This window comes from Hemitrygon akajei, chromosome 4 (genome assembly GCF_048418815.1).
Source record: "Hemitrygon akajei chromosome 4, sHemAka1.3, whole genome shotgun sequence".
NCBI classification, from domain to species: Eukaryota; Metazoa; Chordata; class Chondrichthyes; order Myliobatiformes; family Dasyatidae; genus Hemitrygon; species Hemitrygon akajei.
This window is the reverse complement of record NC_133127.1, coordinates 160516276-160536628: the sequence shown is the minus strand read 5'-3', so window position 1 is coordinate 160536628 and position 20353 is coordinate 160516276. Positions and strand designations below refer to the sequence as shown.

The 20353-nt window shown below is 41.5% G+C and overlaps 1 protein-coding gene across 1 annotated transcript; it reads right to left on the bottom strand.

Moving 5' to 3' along the window:
- Positions 1–6273: 6273 nt before the first annotated feature.
- LOC140725963 (ras-like protein family member 11A) lies at positions 6274–14845 on the bottom strand. The gene is made up of 4 exons (XM_073041876.1): positions 14482–14845; positions 8364–8420; positions 8185–8261; positions 6274–7958 (listed from the first exon to the last, which is right to left on the bottom strand). The coding sequence occupies exons 1-4, from the start codon at positions 14600–14602 to the stop codon at positions 7491–7493; spliced, it is 723 nt and encodes a 240-aa protein (XP_072897977.1). The 5' UTR covers positions 14603–14845; the 3' UTR covers positions 6274–7490.
- Positions 14846–20353: the final 5508 nt, after the last annotated feature.

The window sequence follows — 20353 nt, the reverse complement described above, 5'->3', positions numbered from 1 at the left end:
AGTGATAGGCAGAGAGAGAAAGAAAAAAAAGGAGGGGGGAAAAATCTAAATATATCAGGGATGGGGTAAGAAGGGGAGGAGGGGCATTAACAGAAGTTAGAGAAGTCAATGTTCATGCCATCAGGTTGGAGGCTACCCAGACGGAATATAAGGTGTTGTTCCTCCAACCTGAGTTTGGATTCATTTTGACAATAGAGGAGGCCATGGATAGACCTATCAGAATGGGAATGGGACGTGGAATTAAAATGTGTGGCCACTGGGAGATCCTGCTTTCTCTGGCGGACAGAGCATAGGTGTTCAGCGAAACGGTCTCCCAGTCTGCGTCGGGTCTCACCAATATATAAAAGGCCGCACCGGGAGCACCGGCCGCAGTATACCACACCAGCCGACTCACAGGTGAAGTGTCGCCTCACCTGGAAGGACTGTCTGGGGCCCTGAATGGTGGTGAGGGAGGAAGTGTAAGGGCAGGTGTAGCACTTGTTCCGTTTACAAGGATAAGTGCCAGGAGTGAGATCGATGGGAAGGGATGGGGGGGCACGAGTGGACAAGGGAGTCGCGTAGGGAGCGATCCCTGCGGAAAGCAGAAGGGGGGGGAGGGAAAGATGTGCTTGGTGGTGGGATCCCGTTGGAGGTGGCGGAAGTTACGGAGAATTATATGCTGGACCCGGAGGCTGGTGGGGACAAGGTGAGGACAAGGGGAACCCTTTCCTGATTGGGATGGCCGGCGGATGGGGTGAGGGCAGATGTGCGGGAAATGGGAGAGATGTGTTTGAGAGCAGAGTTGATGGTGGAAGAAGGGAAGCCCCTTTGTTTAAAAAAGGAAGACATCTCCCTCGTCCTGGAATGAAAAGCCTCATCCTGAGAGCAGATGCGATGGAGACGGAACACCTACGGTCTGTCCGCCAGAGAAAGCAGGATCTCCCAGTGGCCACACATTTTAATTCCACGTCTCATTCCCATTCTGATATGTCTATCCATGGCCTCCTCTACTGTCAAGATGAACCCACACTCAGGTTGGAGGAACAACACCTTATATTCTGCCTGGGTAGTCTCCAACCTGATGGCATGAACATTGACTTCTCTAACTTCCGTTAATGCCCCTCCTCCCCTTCTTACCCCATCCCTGATATATTTGGTTTTTTTCCCCCCTCCCTTTTTTTCTTTCTCTCTCTGCCCATCACTCTGCCTGTTCTCCATCTCCCTCTGGTGCTCCCCTCCCCTTTCTTTCTTCCTAGGCCTCCCATCCCATGATCCTTTCCCTTCTCCAGCTCTGTATCACTTTTGCCAATCACCTTTCCGGCTCTCAGCTTCACCCCACCCCCTCTGGTCTTCTCCTATCATTTTGCATTTTCCCCTCCCCCTCCTACTTTCAAATCTCTTACTATCTTTCCTTTCAGTTAGTCCTGACGAAGGGTCTCGGCCCGAAACGTCGACAGCGCTTCTCCTTATAGATGCTGCCCGGCCTGCTGTGTTCCACCAGCATTTTGTGTGTGTTGTTTGAATTTCCAGCATCTGCAGATTTCCTCGTGTTTGCAACTTAATTAGTCAGTTGATCATGTAACAATCTCTAAAATTACATTTAATAGTAGAACTAAATTAAGTTATTGTGACCTGCACATGAGGTTCATCTAAATTTATAAGGCTTGAAATTTGACAGGATTTATTTTTGCTTCAACAACAGAACTTAGAACATAGAGCAGTACAGCACAGGAACAGGCCTTTCAGCCCATAAGTTTGTACTGGACCAATTAAATTAGTAATCAAATACTCAACTAAAATAATTCCTTCTGTCTACACAATGTCCATATCCTTCCATTTCTGGCACATTCAGCTGCCTATCCAAGAGCCTCTTGAATGCCTCTATTGTTTTTACCTCCACCCCAGGCAACACATTCCAGGCACCACTCTGTGCAAAACAAACTTGCCCACACATCTCCTTTGAACTTACTCTCTTTTAACTTAAATGTACCCTATGCTCTCTGGTATTAGATATTTCTATCTTGGGGGATAAAAAAACAAGCTTAAGTAGAGATCTATGCTGTTTATAATCTTATAAACCTCGATCAGACCGCCATTCAGCCTCCAGCCCAACCCAAGCTTGTCCAGTTTCTCCTAAGAGACCACATGTCCTCTCGTCCAGTTGCAAACTGGTAAAGCTCTTTTGCACCCTCTCCAATACCTCAACATCCTTCCTATAATGGAGCAACAAGAACTGAATACAACGGTCCAGAGGCATCTTAATTAGAGTTTTCATAAAGCTGCAACATAACTTCCTGATTCTTGAACTCATTTCCTCAACTAATAAAGGCCAGCATGCCATTTGCCTTCTTTACCACCAGGTCAACCTGGGTAGCCACTTTTAGGAAGCTATTGACTTGGACTCCAAGATCCCTCTGCAAATCAGCACTGTTGAGAATCTTGCAATGAACAGTGTACTATCTCCTTAGGATTTTTTCTCCCAAGTGCAACACCACATTCAACCAGCTTAAACTTCATCTGCTATTTCTCCACACATATCTGCACTGGATTTTTATCCCATTGTACCCTTTGCCAGTCTTCTACACTATCCACAATACCATAATCTTAGTATCATCAGCAAACTTACTAATCCACCCATCAACCATCCATCCAGGTCACTTATATGTATCAGGAATGGCAAAGGTCCTAGAACCTTAGATCCCTGCAGAAACCAGCAGTCACAGACCTACAGCCAGAATAAGTCCCATCAATCACTACCCTCTGTTTTCTATAAGCAAGCAATTTCTGAATCCAGATGATCAACTCATGATGGATCCCATACACCTAACTTTTCTAGGTGAGCAGTCCATGAGGGACCTTGTCAGACATCCTACTAAAATCTGTGGTGAAGTAGTGTGATCACTTGAGTTGAGTATGATGTTCTCCTAAGGGGTTGTCTATTGGTGCGTCCTCAGTTGGCTGTTGAAGAGCCAATCATGGCTCTTGTGATATTCACATCAAGGCAGTCCCTAGCTCAGACAATGAAAGAGTGAATGAGATGCCACTGTTTAGATTAGGGAGTGCTGCCAAGATGCCTTGAAATCCATGATCCAACACCCACAGCTCTACCTTCATCAGCTTCATTACCTCCTTGAAATACACAATCATTAATAACACATGACTTGCCCCACACACAGCATGCTGATTATCCCTAATTTGGCCTTGGTTTTAAAAGTAAAAATTATCGAAGTACATATATGTACACCATATATGTAGGTTTATTGTTCATAAATCCTATCCTCAAAGAATTCTGTCCAGTAATTTCCTACCACAGTCATGAAATTCATCAGTCTACAGTTTCTGGGATTATCTCTATTTTCTTTCTTGAATAAAAGAATAACATTAGATATTTGCCAGTCCTCCATGTGTCACCTGTGGCTAAAGAGGACACAAAGATATCAGTCATAGACCAGAAATCTCATCTGTTGCCTCTCTCAATAACCTGGGGGTATATTCATTCAGGCCTTAGGGACTTATCCACTTCAATGCTCTTTAAGAGACCCAACACTTATCTCCTTTATTTTGAAATTCCCTAACAAATTAGCACATGGCACACTGATCTCCCTATTATCTTCCATGTTCTTCTCTTTGGTAAATACTGAAGCAAAGTACTCACTTAGGACCTCACCCCTATCCTACACCTCCAAGCAAATTTTCCCTCCTTTTTTCTGGGGTGGTCCTACCCTTTTCCTAATTGTCCTCTTGTTCTTGATGTATTAATCAGGATCAAAATCACTGACATAAAAATGACTATGTCACCTATAATAGCCCTAGCATTAAAATACACACATTTATATTACCTTACTCCGGCATGTACTTTGTGGTCAAGGCATCTACTTCCTCTCAGAAGAGGTTCCAATGATCTAGAAACCTGACACTGCACCAGGTCCTCATCCATTCATTCATTTGTTCTATTTATCTGTTCCTGCCTGACTAGCACATGGCATCAAGAGTAATTCAATCTGTGTCATGGCCTCTGGTTGCTCACCCTCCCCTTGAGAACATTCTGCAGCTGCTGTGAGACAACCTTGAGCATGCCACCCAGGAGGCAAAACACCATCCTAGCATTTCTTCTGCAGCTAAGGATCTCCTGGCTGTCCCCTATCGCTGTGTCTGACTTCACTCTTCCTTGCTGGGATTCAGAGACAGCTACAGTGTCACTCACCTCCTTGCTGTTCCGTATCCTGATGTCATCCATGGCCTCAGAAGTATCTGAAAAGGGATACATTGCTGAGGGGAATGGCCACAGGAGAACCCTACACTCGCTGTCTACTGCCCTTCTTAGTGGCCACCCATTTATCTGAAGCCTACGGCTAGGTGTGACCACCTCAGTAAGTCTAATCTACGAAGCCCTCAACTTCCCATATGGTCCTGAGTAAATTCAGATCCAGCTCCAGTTCATTGACACAGTCTGTCAGGAGCTACACCTAGGTGCACTTCCCACAGATGTTACCTTCAGGGAGACCATGAGGTTTCCCGACTTCCCAGATCTTGCGAGAAAATTGTTTCATGGATCCAGTATGGGCACAACTCTCTTCACCATTAATGATCTCTTCAAGAGGCAGTGCCTCAATAAGGTGCCATCCATCATTAAAGGTCGTCATCATCTGGGACATATCTTGTTCACGTTACTACCATCAGGGAGGTACAGAAACCTACACTCAATGTTTTAAAAACACTTTCTTGCCCTCTGCCATCAGATTTCTGAAAGGTTCATGAAGACCACCTCATTATTCAACTTTTGCACTTTTTTTATTGTAACTTTTAATGATTTTTATGTCTTCTACTGTGCTGATGCTACAAAGCAACAAATTTCTTGTCATGTGCCTATGATAATAAACCTAATTAGATTCTGAATAGACATAGCAAAGTGTACTTCCTAGCCCATAATTTCCTCAACATTAACTTTGACTGTTAATCATTATCTGCATATTTCCCATTATTATGGACCTGTCATTACTTCATTTACCTGACTCTTATTAAACTCATGTTATAGATTGTATATTGTCATCTCTATGTTCTGGTCTGGCAAGACATATTGAGTAGTGTATAATTTGACCTTTGAAGAATACAATATTTTCTCATCAGATAATTAACTAAAATATTTACAGAGAAGTGCAAAGAATTTCTGTATTGATAATGCCGAGTAGGACAGTTGACTATATTACTCTTATGTTTTATATCCAAGGGTCCAGTAATTACTTAGATAAACTTTTCAAAGCAAATGAATGACTAATTTTACTGTGATCAACCTTTTAAGTAAACATTTTTGAGGCTTAGTTCCCACAAAACTACAAGCTTATCTGACCTGCCAACAAGTTGCCGTTTCGTACAAATGGATACTTCCGCAATACATATTAAAAATTTTCCAACCTATGCAATACAATCAGATTGGTTTTTAAAATAACTTAAAGAATCAATAATTTTATCGATCTATGAGACGTATTTAAATTGAATATTTATACATTTTCCACCATGTGCTGAGATACCTGTCGTTAATTTCTCCTGTCCAGCTTTTCCAATACCTTTTAGGATTACCATAGCAGAAACCCAATCAGTGCTTTGGAATGGTTAATAGTACTGATAAGCATAGTGGTGTTGTTATAGTCTACATGGACTTCATTGAGACTTTTGACAACCTCCCACATGAAGCCATCCAGGAATCCTTGCTGTTACCTGCATTAACTATCTGGATGTGAACGTAGGAGCTATACTTACTTAGCAGGTTTACAGATGACATGAAGATTGTCAGTGCGGTGGGTGGTGAAGAAGGTCTATTGATAGTTTGAAAGATGTGCAAAGAATTGGCAGGTGAAATTTAATTCTGAAAAATGTGAGGTGACATATTTTAGGAAGGTTAATAAGAGTAAAATATTCACAGTGAATGATAGAAAATATTGAGGAACAGAAGGACCTTGGTGTACACGATCCACTAAGGTACAAGCAAAGGTAGATATGGCTGTTAAGATGTGATACTTGCCTTCTTTAGCTGGGACATTCAATAAGTGCACAGTATGGTAGAACTATATAGAACAGTCAGGTTATAACTGGATTGCTATGTGTCGTTCTAGTCACCACATTAGAGAGAGGGTGTGATTGCAAAGGAGAGGGTGCAGAAGGCAGGCATCAAGATATTGACTAGGATGGAGTGTTTTAGCTATGAGGTCAGACAGGATAGGCTGTGTTTGTTTCCTTTGATGTGGAGATATGCAAAATTATGAGGAGCACAGATAGGATTGATGAAAAAATTCCACCTAATGATAAATTAGTTTATTTTAGTCACATGTTCCAAGATACAGTAAAAACATTGCTTTTCATGCCATCCATATTGATCATTTCATCACATCATTGAGGTAGTACAAATGAGAACAATAACAGAATGTAGAATAGTGTTGCAGTCCTGAATTTCACATCCCTCAACAGAGACATCTATGACCAAAGAGCATAGGTTTAGGATAAGGGATAGCTGATTCAAAGAGATTTGAAGAAGAACTTTTCCAACCAAGAAGATGATTGAAATCAGGAACTGATAAGGTGGTCAAAGTATTCGGGGGAGCTCTTGAGATGCCATGGTATAGAATGCTACAAGCTGATTCCTAGTATAGATGAGTACTTAATAGATGGGCCAAAGGGCTGCTTCCATGCTATAGGGCTCTAAATAAATTACTGGAAATGCACAGGAACTCAATGTACTTTCTTTGGTCTTGTAACTAAATGAAATATAAAATGGAAACTTTATTCTCTTCAGAAAAAAAATAACAGTAGCCCTTGTGGATTCTGGAAATGCCAATTTACTTACTAATAGTACAAGAATAACTCTGGAAACCATATAAACAATTTATATGAATGTAGAAATAGTCACACTTGTTTGTTCACAATAATAACTGATTATTGTTGATACAAAATACATTAAAAAGTACTCTTTCCAGTAATTAGACTGCTGGGATTACAAATTCACAAAGCGTGATCGACATAATATTTCAAACTAGAGTTGATAGTCAAACCAAATTCACAAGTTTTAGAATCCCAGTGGCTAGCTCATAATGCTGCCTCTTTGTGCCTGTCAAAGAGTCTCTGAATAACCAATTTAATTACACTCCACACTTCTGCAGTCCTTGTCTGCTATTAATCTTCACGTGACTTTGCTGTTCACCGAAGTCCACCTCTGCATTTTTTGCAGAAGTTCCTTCTGATTTTATAATTTGCTTCAAGATTAAATTGACAACTATGCAATGAAATTTTTTCAACAGGACATTTTAAAAAATGGCCATAATTGACAAGAAAGTTGTCATACGTAGGAAGTACGACTGAACCCTGCTCAATATTTATTGCCACACAAATCGACATACCCAACCATCTATTAAAGACATTTTTGTAATCTTTCTGGATGAGTGAGGCACCGCTAACAAACACTAAACATATAAATCAGTTCTGTTTGTTATCTACAGAATTAAATAATTTCAAAATCAATTTCATAAAGTAGCACTAGATTTTACTTTGGATGACAAAGCCTGTTTGAAGCGTCGTTTTAAGTCTTGCATGTTTGGGGACTTTGGTCGTGGAATAATCGATCCTCTTCTTTTTTCTACATTATTGTTCATATGTAGCTTGCTAACTTCTCTGTGAATATGTTGAAAAACATCATATACATCCCCATAGTTTTCTCGGGTGGAGATTTCTAAGAATGTTGTACCAAGTTCATTTGCTAATTGGATTCCATCATTGGTCTGGACTTGTCTGGCGTGAAGTAAATCACTCTTGTTAGCAACAATGATCACAGGAACTTTGGTATCAGGGTGCATTTTGCGAATATGCTGATACAAGGGTCGAATCAGTTTGTAGCTGCTGTAGTCTGTTATTGAATATACCAAGATGAAGCCCTCTGCCCAGTGAATACATCTGGAGACCAATTCAGGAAAATGTGCACATTCTCCTTGAACCTAAAAATAAAACATTTTTTTTATTACAAAATTGTCCAACACTCAGAAAATCATTGTGCTGTTTTCAAGTAACAGTTCTTTTCTCTTGTCCAAATAAATTGCAAAAAGCAAACAATAAGAATGACCCCTGAAATGTCTGTCCATTATTAGTGCCAGTTAAAACATATTTTACTCTGAATTCTGCAAATTTGTACTCTACATTACCAAACATATAATGATCCAATACCTGGATACAAGGTGTGTCTTGGACTTGTAGTGAAAGCTGTTCCCCTTCAATTAGAACCAATCTTGAATAAAGATTTCCTGGAAGATAAAATCAATGGCTTATTAGAAATTATTTATTTCATTCCATCAATATTGATTTCTATTGTTCAATTTTGGCCTCGTGGTTTAACAAAAACATACCTGTGTTTGATTCATAATCACCAATAAACCTCTTGGTTAAAAACCGAACGATCAAGGCTGGGAAGAAATAAAAATACATGTTAATAGTGATCTGCAACTACAAATTCTCTCATTCTTTTATTCACCTTTTAGAAAATGATAATCTTCATTCTGAGCATCAGAGTCACAGCTGGTTTTGCATCTGTCCAAGATTTTCAAAAAAAAAAAGAGAAAGACAGATGCAATAACCTTCCTCCTTAAAAAGATTGTTTCATTAGCTATCCGACAATTAAGATCCAGTCGACAGCAATTCTGAAGAATACCCGACAGATTGATCAAGGTTGCAACCACTAGATCTTTGAGCTTTTCACTATTGCAAGATGTGACTGAAAACTAACAAAAGCAAGAATTACTGGGGTGAACCAACTTCTCCAGCTCATGCCCAGAGCACCAAACAAAACCTGACACAATGTAGAAAAGCTGCAAAATAAATCAATGGATTAGTTAACTGCAGCATATGTGCAAGGATTTATTTATCATCAGTGCAGGGCATGGGACTGTAGCTTTATGCATTTTTATAGATGTTCATATGTTTTTATTATAATAATTGGAAATGTTTGTGTAGGTCAGGCAAAAGACACTAATACACCAATGGTAAGCACAAGAAATTGCTGCCTGACTTGCTGAGTTACTCCGGCATTGTGTGTGTAACCCGACAATCTTTTACATTTGGATCCAGCTCTGGGAAAACTTCTACACCTTAAATCCTTTATCTCTTTCAGACATATGGCAGCTAAAAATCCCTGCACTACAGGATAAAATACTTAAGGGTGTAAATGTTACACATAGTTATTTCTAAATACAGCAAATATGCATCGGTACAATTCAGTTAGTGTGGAACTGCAAATGAGAACAGATGTTCAACTTTGTCCAAGGTTGTAAATTACTGGGTGTACTTGATTTCATCTGTCAATGGTTTTACCAGTTTTTGCTGCAAGTGATTTTTGTATAATTAAAAAGAGGTTGTAAAATTAGCAAAGTTCCACTGTGTCAAGTCAGTTTTGAAATCCAAAGATATGTTAACTTCAGCTAAAGAATAAAAACTCGTACGTATTCCTCAGTGAGATATTGGAAATGTAAATCTACATTAAGCATTATCAAAACTCACTGTTTAGTCCTAACTGTTAATGAATGAAGAATTCAGCAAACTATCTTTTATTCACTCATTATGCACTCTAATGTACAAGAAAACGTTTGTGAACCCTTAGTGTAATTACCTGGTGTTCGGCATTAATTACACATAAAGTGTGGCCTGATCTTCATCTAAGTCACAATAGACAAACAGAATCCACCTAAACTAATAACACACACACACAACTGTACTTCTTCTGGTAAATACTGAGTACACCATTTAAACAATCACAGTCTAGGTACAAATAAAGTATGTGAACCTCAAAGCTATTTGGAGTCAGGTGTTCCAATCAACGAGATGGGATTGGAGGGGTGGGTTGTAGATGTGCCCTGCTCTATAAAAAAAAAGACACACAGTCAGGTTGCTGACAGAGTCTGCTCTTCTCAAGAGAGATCTGTTTATGTGCATTATGCCTCCATTAAACAACTTTCTGAGGACCTTAGAAGAATTGTTGAGATGAATGAAGCTGAAAACAGCTACAAAAGCATTTCTAAAGACCTGAGTGTTCATCAGTCCACAGTAAGAGAAATTGTCCACAAATGGAGGTCGTTTGGTACTGTTGCTACTCTCCCTAGAGGTGGGCGTCCTGCAAAGATCACACCAACAGCAAAACATGTAGTGCTGAAGGAGGTGAAAGGGAACCCGAGAGTAACAGCAAAAGATCTGCAAAGATCTCTAGATCTTGCTAAAGTCTCTGTTGATGTGTCCACTATAAGAAAAACACAATGGTGTTCATGGAAGGATACTTGGGAAACCACTGCTCTCCAAAAAAAAACATTGCTGTAAGTCTTAGGCTTGTAAAAGACCACCTGGTTGTTCCACAACGCTTCTGGAATGATGTTTTGTGGACAGTTGAGACAAAAGTTGAACTTTTTGGCAGAAATGCACACTGCTATGTTTGGAGGGAAAAGGGCACAGGACACCAACACCAAAACCTCATCCCAAATGTGAAGCATGGTAGAAGGAGCATCATGGTTTGGGGTTGCTTTGCTGCCTCAGAGCCTGGAAAGCTTGCAATCATTGAGGGAATAATGAATTCAAAATTGTATCAAGACATTTTATAGGACAATGTCATGGTAGTGGCCTGTCAGCTGAAGCTTAAAAGGAGTTGGATGATGCAACAAGACAATGATCCAAAACACAAGAGTAAATCAACAACAGAATGGTTTAAAAAGAAAAAAAATTGTGTTTCCGAATGGCCAAGTCAGACACCAGACTTAACCCAATTGAGATGCTGTGGCATGACCTGAAGAGGGCTGCTCATGCAAGCTATCCCAGAAGTACTGATGAACTGAAAGAGTTGTGCACGGAGGAATGGTCTAAAATTCCTCCTCACCATTGTGCAGATCTGAACAGCAGCTACAGGAATGTTTGGTGGAGGTTATTGGTGCTGAAGGAGGTTCTACCAGTTATTAAGTACAAAGGCCCACATATTTTTTTTGCAGCCTGGACTGTAAATGATTAAACAATGTAGAAACATAGAAAACCTACAGCACAATACATAATTACCTGAGAAATTATGTAGGGTTACCCATAGCCCTCTATTTTTCTGAAGCTGCATATACCTGTCCAGGAGTCTCTTAAAAGACCCTATTGTATCTGCCTCCACCACTGTCGCCGGCAGCCCATTCCACGCATTCACCACTCTCTGTGTAAAAAACTTAACCCTGATATCTCCTCTGTACCTACTTCCAAGCACCTTAAAACTGTGCCCTTTCAGCCCTGGGGAAAAGCCTCTGACTATCCACACGATCAATGCCTTTAATCATCTGTGTTCAATAATGTGTTCAACAAGGACATGAAAAGTACAATTCTTCGTGTGTTATTAGTTTAGGGAGATTGTGTTTGCCTATTATTGTGACCTAAATGAACATCATACCACATTCTATGCGAAATTAATGCAGAAAACCAGGTAATTGCAAAGGGTTCACAAACATTTTCTTGCAACTGTAACTCAGAGGTAATTTTCTGTCACAGAAGTCCAAAACTGCTGTACAGCCCAGTAAGAGATGTTGAAAAACCACTGAAATATACAATTTTAAAATATGGTTTCTTAATTGGCTCAGACAGTACAACAGTTTAGGTCAGCTGTGTGCACATGTATTTCACGTGAAGGGCATAGAGAAATGCCATTAATGACTAATGTTAAAAGAATATTGGAGAGTTAGCAGGTATGCATTATTTGGTTTACTCTTACACAATGTGCATTTGAGTAAAAAAGATGACCTCTGTACATAAATCATATTTGTTTCTAGAGCTATTTGTAATGGGACTTTTACCTACATTTGGATAACAAATTGCTATATTTGTTCTGATTGGCCTTTAATTAGATTTTTTGGCTTGTACACTTTGTTCAAACTATAGGCAAACATTCTTGACTCTTTTTCTTCAAAGTGAACAAAACATTCTGGAGCAGAGACTTTTTTTATCCTCCACCATTTATACCCATTGACAAAACATTTGGCTAAATATTAAGATCACATTCTGTGCAAATTAGCACCAAGTTTCCACAATGAACATTATCCTCATTATTTACTTCCACTACATTTTAAGAAAAGTGTCCCTTTCATGTTAGTCCATCAGGTATTTTAATTTCCCATATTTTCTGTGAAAGTGAATTTCCCAACAGATAATAGCAGCCCAGCCCTGTTGTTGTTGACTCCTATTCTCTATAAATTGGAAAAACGAACTCTCCTTTCATTCAAATCCTTTGCTCAATTGTTAAGTCTTTTAAATGGCTATAAATTGAGAAAATACAATGATAATTTCAAAATATTCCAAACTTATTCACCCCCAATTCTGTATATTTTGGTAAAAGCCAGATTAACCTACAAATGAATTTATAACAGATACATAAATTCCACATCCAAAATTCAGACGTGTAACAAAATGGCCTGAGTTTCTTTAATTCCATTAGCTGGCGTTTTTCCACAGTGGCAGTTTCTGTGTTCCCCTCCTTGCCTCATTCTTTGCAATCAGACTAACAGAATATATCTGAGTTTCAGAGCATACTGTAATATACATCTGTCAGCACACGTTCACTGTGCTCACAGTTGTCCTTTTAAAACGTTGTTCTCTGCCAATTCAAGAATTCAGATTTTTTTTCCCCTTAAATCACTGAGCCGGTGCCAGTCATAATTAGTTATTTTCACACACATCAAGAGTTCTGAATGCCAACTGCAAGTGTTGGGACTTTGTGGTAACATTGCCTTTCAAATCAGGATGTGCTTATCAAATTGAAAGTACATTATATTATTCCCAATTGCAGAAAAAAAAATCAACTGCCAGAAAGATTCAACTACCTCCCACTGTTTTTAAAGCTATTAAATAGTTCCCAAGTATGATAAACTGGACTCTTGGCCTCACAATTTACCTCATTATTATCTTGCACTTATTGTTTACATGCACTGCACTTTTTCTGTGGCTGTTATACTTTATTCTGCATTGTTATTGCTTTACTGTGCAATGATCTGACCTGTATGTACAGTACACAAGACAAGTTTTCACTATGCACATGTAACAATAATGCACCAATTCCAAAAATCTGAGCTGATACATTAGTCACATTATCTTTAAGATGCCCTCTCAGATGCATGTAAAGATTCTGTGGTAAAATTTTGAAAAAGCAGGTGAACTATCTTAGGGGCTTGACCTTTCCCTCAATGATCTTCACTCTTACTGATTATCTAGTCATAACTGAGAAGCAAAAACCCTGCAGGAGCTGGAAAACTGAGATAAAAAAGCAGAAGAATCTGGAAACACTAAGCGGCTCTGGCTGCAGAAACAGAAAAACAGACTTAAACATTTCCAGTTCATGACCTGAAACACTGACTCTGTTACTTCCTCCACAGAAGCTGCTTGAGCATTTCCAGCATTTTATTTTTGCTTCAAGTATCATGTTGCTGATTGTGTAAATGATTTTTAGGCTTTCTAGACTCCAGTAAATACATAAGGATGTAAGGATGCCCCAAGACTGACAAACTTATTTTATATCACTAGGTGTTTTTACTTGAAGTAAGAGTGGTTTTGGACATCCCTTCAGACCTCTGTACACACAAAGCATAATGACTATAGAGGGACAGCAGGGATATACTATTGCGATAGAGGATCAGCCATCATTGTAACGATGACAAAGGTTTGAAGGGTGAAATGTCATACTCCTGATTTATCTTTTCGTCCTAAGGTAGTAAGAGGCACCATATGACCACAATACTCTACACATGATTAGACTGGTTTACTATAAAATTATGCTCAATATCTTTCTGCAGAGGCCTTCGGGTTGATTCAGAGTTAAAATGCATTTGAAGAACTGCAGTTGGCTTATTTTATTCCGGAAACACCAACTCCCAACTCATTGCGCTAACATAAATTATCTACCCCAGTTTTTTTTTGCCTACAAAGTTGCCATCTCCGTGGACCCAAGTACAGACCTTCAGGGGCAGGGTGACTAATTTCAATGAGGGGACAGTTTTGGGCAACACACCGCCAAGTCAAACGGTGCCATTGCCCAGAACTGACCAACCTCTCGCCACGGCACAAAGGAAGATAGCACACACCTACTTTGGCTGGACTTTATTCCAAGTTTCAGGGTGAAAGGGCTGTGGTTTCTCGATCCCAAAATGGGAATTTAAAATAACCTAAAATTATCAAAAACCACACAAGGTGTTTAACGTTAAATAGAAATACACTCAGGACAAGGAATGCAGAATCTTTATCCCTGGGTTACGAAGCATGTAAACACAAATCGTTTTAGTAGTAAAACAAGTTATCCAGGAGCAAAAAATTAATTGCCTTTCCATCCATCCGCTGAGATTGAGCAGCTGAGTTAATTCAGCCAATGCAAATTCCTAAGTGATAACCGATATAAACAAAATAAGTTTCGTTCTTTTGACGAAATGTTAATCGACAATTACAAATCTCTCTCTCAATAAGTGAAACGTGCCTTACCTGTTTTCCCAACAGTGCTCGATCCCAAAACCGCGATCTTGGTGTCCCTGGTCGTTACATTGTCGCCTGATTCCGGTATTGGGACCAATAATAAGTTAGTCGACATATTATGGAAACGCATCAGTCCTCTCCGGTGGGAAATCGACCCGATGAAAGTTCACGCAGCCGACACGACTAAACAAAGAAGGAATGTCTTCTGGAGGAAATTCTGCAGACAGATAGATGTGCCGCTACTTCATATATTGAGTCTTGCGGCTGAGCGGCCTCCCACAGCTTCCATAAACCAATGGAGTCGCTCTGACGAACACCCGAACGTAAATACACCGAATACGTCCACACGCACAAAATGCCCATTGTGCCCGCACTGAGGTAAAAGGAACACGCCGACAATGGTATGACAGTCCTGCACTTCCCGACCCTGGGCTATTTTCAACAATCGAGGAAGCCATTCTCCCCGCTCACCGAATTTCCGAGATGAGCAAAAACAGATTAAGATGGTTTTAGTCTGGTTTCCCATCCCTATCTATTATTTTAGTCTGGTTCTCTTTTTTCCCCCCTCACTATAATCTCCCCCCAGCCCTACCTTTCTTTCTCTTTTATTTCCCATAATTCTCCACCTTCCCCCCCCCCCAACCCATTTCCCTCCAGCCTATCACTTCCCAGCTCTCTACTTCATTCCCCCCCCCCCCACTTCTTATCCCCCCTCGACCATCCCGTGTTACTTCACTCCTGATGAGGGGTTTCGGCCCGGAACGTCGTCACTACCTCCTCCCATAGATGCTGTCTGGCCGGCTGAGTTCTGCCAGCATTTTGTGTTTTTATTTATTTCCAGCATCTGCAGATTCACTCGTGTTGCCTAAAACCAAGACCTACTGACCAGGTCAGGATCGGGCAGTTCTGATCCGGAGTAACACCGCACAATCTAAGTATCCAATCCAGATACATCTGCATACGTATAGAATAACAACTGAAAGTTTTGCAAATATTCAGCAGATCACACAGCATCATGCCTTTTCATAAGTGAACCTGAAAGATTAACTCTTTCAAAATCTCCATTGTTAATGTTTTATTTGTTTGATGGCATGTCCGACACGTCAGTCCATGGTCTCTTCTACTGCCGCGATGAGACCACACTCAGGTTGCAGGAGTAACACTTTATATTCTGTGTGGGTAGCCTCCAACCCAATGGCATGAACATAGATTTATCCAATTTACGGTAATTTCCACCCCACCCCCACCATTCCCATTTCCCCTTCTCACCTTATTTCCTTTACCTGCCCATCGCCGCCTCCTGGTGCTCTTTCCCTTCCCTGCCCCTGCCCTTCCCTTTCTTCCATGGCCTTCTGGCCTCGCCTGTCAGATTCCCCCTTCTCCAGCCCTTTATCCCTTTCACCAATCCAACCTCCCAGCTCTTTCCTTCACCCCTCCCCCTCCCCATTTCACCTTCACCTACCATCTTGTACTTCTTCCTGCCCTCCTCCCACCTTCTTACTCTGACCTCTCACCTTTTTCCAGTCCCAATGAAGGGTCTCGGCCCGAAATGTCAGCAATTTACTGTTTTCCACTGATGCTGCCTGGCCTGCTGAGTTCCTCCAGCATTTTGTATTTGTTAATTTGATTTCCAACATCTGCAGATTTTCTCTTGTTTCTGCTTTGAGTGTGTCATTTTTATATGAGATTTCCAGCACCTTTAGTCTTTTTAAATACCCCGTTAAGGATGGATCATGGTTCAAATCAGCTCAGGCAAGACTCGCACAGTCAGATCCAGGTAACTGAGGCCTCTGATTTAGGTATATGTAGATAGTGTTCCCCACTCTTGACATGGTCAAAAACAGAATTATCTCATGTCATATTCCTCTTCCACGGATGCTGACTGACTTGTGTTTCCAGCGCAACATTTTTATTTCATGGTTACAGCGTCTGGAGTTTTTTCAAATTTTCATGACACATTTTCAGCTAGATCAGTGTCGTGTCTAGGTGGAGCACCCAATCCAGTTAAGCAGTGGCAGGACGGGGCAAGGGAGGGCAGTCTGATCCGGGGCAGTCCTGTCTAGGTGAGGACGGGGCAAGGGAGGGCAGTCTGATCCGGGGCAGTCCTGTCTAGGTGAGGACAGGGCAAGGGAGGGCAGTCTGATCCGGGGCAGTCCTGTCTAGGTGAGGACGGGGCAAGGGAGGGCAGTCTGATCCGGGGCAGTCCTGTCTAGGTGAGGACGGGGCAAGGGAGGGCAGTCTGATCCGGGGCAGTCCTGTCTAGGTGAGGACAGGGCAAGGGAGGGCAGTCTGATCCAGGGCAGTCCTGTCTAGGTGAGGACGGGGCAAGGGAGGGCAGTCTGATCCGGGGCAGTCCTGTCTAGGTGAGGACGGGGCAAGGGAGGACAGTCTGATCCGGGGCAGTCCTGTCTAGGTGAGGACGGGGCAAGGGAGGGCAGTCTGATCCGGGGCAGTCCTGTCTAGGTGAGGACGGGGCAAGGGAGGGCAGTCTGATCCGGGGCAGTCCTGTCTAGGTGAGGACGGGGCAAGGGAGGGCAGTCTGATCCGGGGCAGTCCTGTCTAGGTGAGGACGGGGCAAGGGAGGGCAGTCTGATCTGGGGCAGTCCTGTTTAGGTGAGGACGGGGCAAGGGAGGGCAGTCTGATCCGGGGCAGTCCTGTCTAGGTGAGGACGGGGCAAGGGAGGGCAGTCTGATCCGGGGCAGTCCTGTCTAGGTGAGGACGGGGCAAGGGAGGGCAGTCTGATCCGGGGCAGTCCTGTCTAGGTGAGGACAGGGCAAGGGAGGGCAGTCTGATCTGGGGCAGTCCTGTCTAGGTGAGGACGGGGCAAGGGAGGGCAGTCTGATCCAGGGAAGATTCTTGCAGATGGATCCACTGAAGGAAAGTAGGACAGAACAGTGCCATCCAGGGGCAGGGGAGGGGAGTCTAATGCAGGTGAGGATAGGGTAGGACAGGGCTTTAGTACAATCAGCTTGTATTACAAGATAAATACAAAACTAGGATTTAAATTGCAAGTAAGGGTGCCGTGACATTATTTGGATAAGACCAACTGTAGAATGATAGAATTGGGTACAAAAATTACTTCTGAGTGGGCAGATATAGAAAATCACTAAATATTGAGTAGTCATTAAACTATGGTGATTCACTGACTGGATGTACAAAACCTAGTTTCACAAACATAAAATTGCAATATAACAGGAATCCAATCCTACTGTGGGCTGAATTGTTCAAATTGACAGTTAACACCCACCAGTTTAATTTCACTAACATTTGGGTTACATTGTCTAATAAAATGTCAATGGCTTCTGCATCAGCATTGTGCAACAGTACGTACGGATGAGCACAATATTTATTTCATTTTTATTTCTGTTTTGTCATGGTGCAAAATTCACTGGGTCTACATTTGCTCTTTTTTTTCTTTTAAGGATTGTTTTATATTTAGCTGGAGAAAAGATTAGCAGAAGCTACAGTGCTTATCAGATGCTTATGAGACTAGAACAGAGCACAACCAACCAACCATTAAAAGTTTTACATAACGACCTAATCCTTGTTTTACTTAACCTAACCTACAGCACTGGTTATTAATCAGGCGTCTGAGCTGTAACCCTAGTTGTAATCACTTAACACTTTGGATACTTTGATAGGAAGGTGATGCTGAGTCCGTGGTCAGATGGACCCGCTATGATCTGATTGAATGGCAGAGCAGGCTCAAAGGGTTAGATGGACTATTCCTGATCCTTCCTTCTTATGCTTCCTCTTGCTGAATTGAATTGAACTGAATTGACTTCATCTCTTACATCCCTCACATACGTGAGGAGTAAAAATCCTTACGTCTCTGTCTAAATGTGCCATATGCAATCATATAATAATTTATAATGCATAGAACAGTCAATGTAACATAGAAATACACTCAAATCAGTGTGAGTTCATCAGTCTGATGGCCTGATGGAAGAAGCTGTCCTGAAGCCTGTTGGTCCTGGCTTTTATGCTGCAGTACCGTTTCCCGGATGGTAGCAGCTGGAATAGATTATGGTTGGGGTGACTCGGGTCACCAGTGATCCTTTTGGCCCTTTTCACACACCTGTCTTTGTAAATGTCCTGAATCATAGGATGTTCACAACTACAGATGTGCTGGGCTGTCCGCACCACACTGCAGAATTAAGGGACGTACAGTTCCCATTCCAGGCGGTGATGCAGCCAGTCAGGATGCTCTCAATTGTGCCCCTATAGAAAGCTCTTAGGATTTGGGGACCCATACCAAACTTACTCAACCGTCTGAGATGAAAGAGGCACTGTTGTGCCTTTTTCACCACACAGCTGGTGTGTACAGACAGCGTGAGGTCCTCGGTGATGTGGATGCCAAGGAACTTAAAGTAGTTTACCCTCTCGACCCCAGATCCATTAATGTCAATAGGGGTTAGCCTGTCTCCATTCCTTCTGTAATCCACAATCAACTCCTTTGTTTTTGTGACATTGAGGGAGAGGTTGTTTTCTTGACATCACTGTGTCAGAGAGATGACTTCTTCCCTGTAGACCACCTCGTATTGTTTGAGATTAGGCCAATCAATGTAGTGTTGTCAAAAAATTTAATTAGCAGATTGGAGCTGTGGTGGCAACGCAGTCATGGGTATACAGGGAGTAAAGGAAGGGACTTAGTACACAGCCCTGAGGGGCTCCTGTGTTGAGGGTCAGAGGGTGGAGGTGAGAGAGCCCACTCTTATCACCCACCAGTGATCTGACAGGAAGTTCATGATCTAGCTGCACTAGGCAGGGTCAAGACCAAGGTCTGAGCTTCCGCGATGTTCGTGGCACTGCTACGTTTGGCTTTGAAGTCTGTGATGATATGTGACCCTCGCCACAAGTCACGTGTTCTATTCGTTGTGAATCTTGACTCAATCTTGTCCCTGTATTGTGTTTTGCAGCCTTGATAGCTTTGCCAGATCATAGCTGCTTTTCTTGAGCTGCAGCTGATTGCCGGCAATGTAAGCTCAATGTCATGCGGTAAGTGCTGCTTGCACAGAACTATTGATCCAGGGTTTCTGGTTTGGGAAGACCCTGGCCGACTTCTGGGGGAAAACATCGTCGATCACTTCCGGATGAAGCACATGACTCAATCCGTGAACTCGGAGATATCCTCATCATGGAAGACATTCCAGTCGAAGTCTTCGAAGCAGTCCTGCAGCATGGCGGCTGATTGGTGGGACCAACAGTGGACAGTTTTAACTATGGCCGCCTCTTGTTTCAGCTTCTGCCTGTACATCGGCAAAAGCAGAATCGAAGAGTGGTCTGATTTTCCAAAAGCTGGGTGAAGGAGAGTTATGCCAGGTCACAGATGGAATCATTTGGTGAAATATAATGAAAAGCCCTTTCCCACCTAGATCACCCTGTTGGATGTTTCTTCACTCTCTTAGTTTCTTATAGTTACACATTGCTGAACTAATATAACCAATGTAACACTTAATATTTTGCTTCCTGATAGTTTACCAGAAATTTTGAATATTTAAATTTTAGCTCACTGTCACTCTGGGAGTTCAAGATTGTTGAATGCTAAAGAGTAAACAAATTCCTACTCTGGTTCTGAAATAGAAAATTTCCATCTTTCATACAAACATTATAAATGTAGGAGACACTTAAATCCAATATTATATTAATAATTTCTAAATTGATTTTTATATTTATGTAATTTGCTATATCATTTGATTTTTTTTCTGAATCATTAGTAACATCTGCTCCGATTAGTAACCAGAAAGAAGCAGCAACAATTGAGAACAATTCTGTGTTGTTGGCAGAGGATATATAACTCACAGCAATATTTCATGTCAAATTATATTCTGAAGTGTTTTGTTAGATTATTAATGGGTATGCATTAATTGTCTATTATCT

What these genes read in the sequence shown, in the direction of transcription:
- LOC140725963 (XM_073041876.1), bottom strand. Translation starts at nt 14,602, where the DNA reads ATGCGTTTCCATAATATGTCGACTAACTTATTATTGGTCCCAATACCG. An exon ending in TGATTATGAATCAAACACAG is followed by an intron (nt 8,262 to 8,363) that starts GTATGTTTTTGT and finishes TTTATCTTCCAG; the next exon opens with GAAATCTTTATTCAAGATTG. An exon ending in AAGACACACCTTGTATCCAG is followed by an intron (nt 7,959 to 8,184) that starts GTATTGGATCAT and finishes TTTTATTTTTAG; the next exon opens with GTTCAAGGAGAATGTGCACA.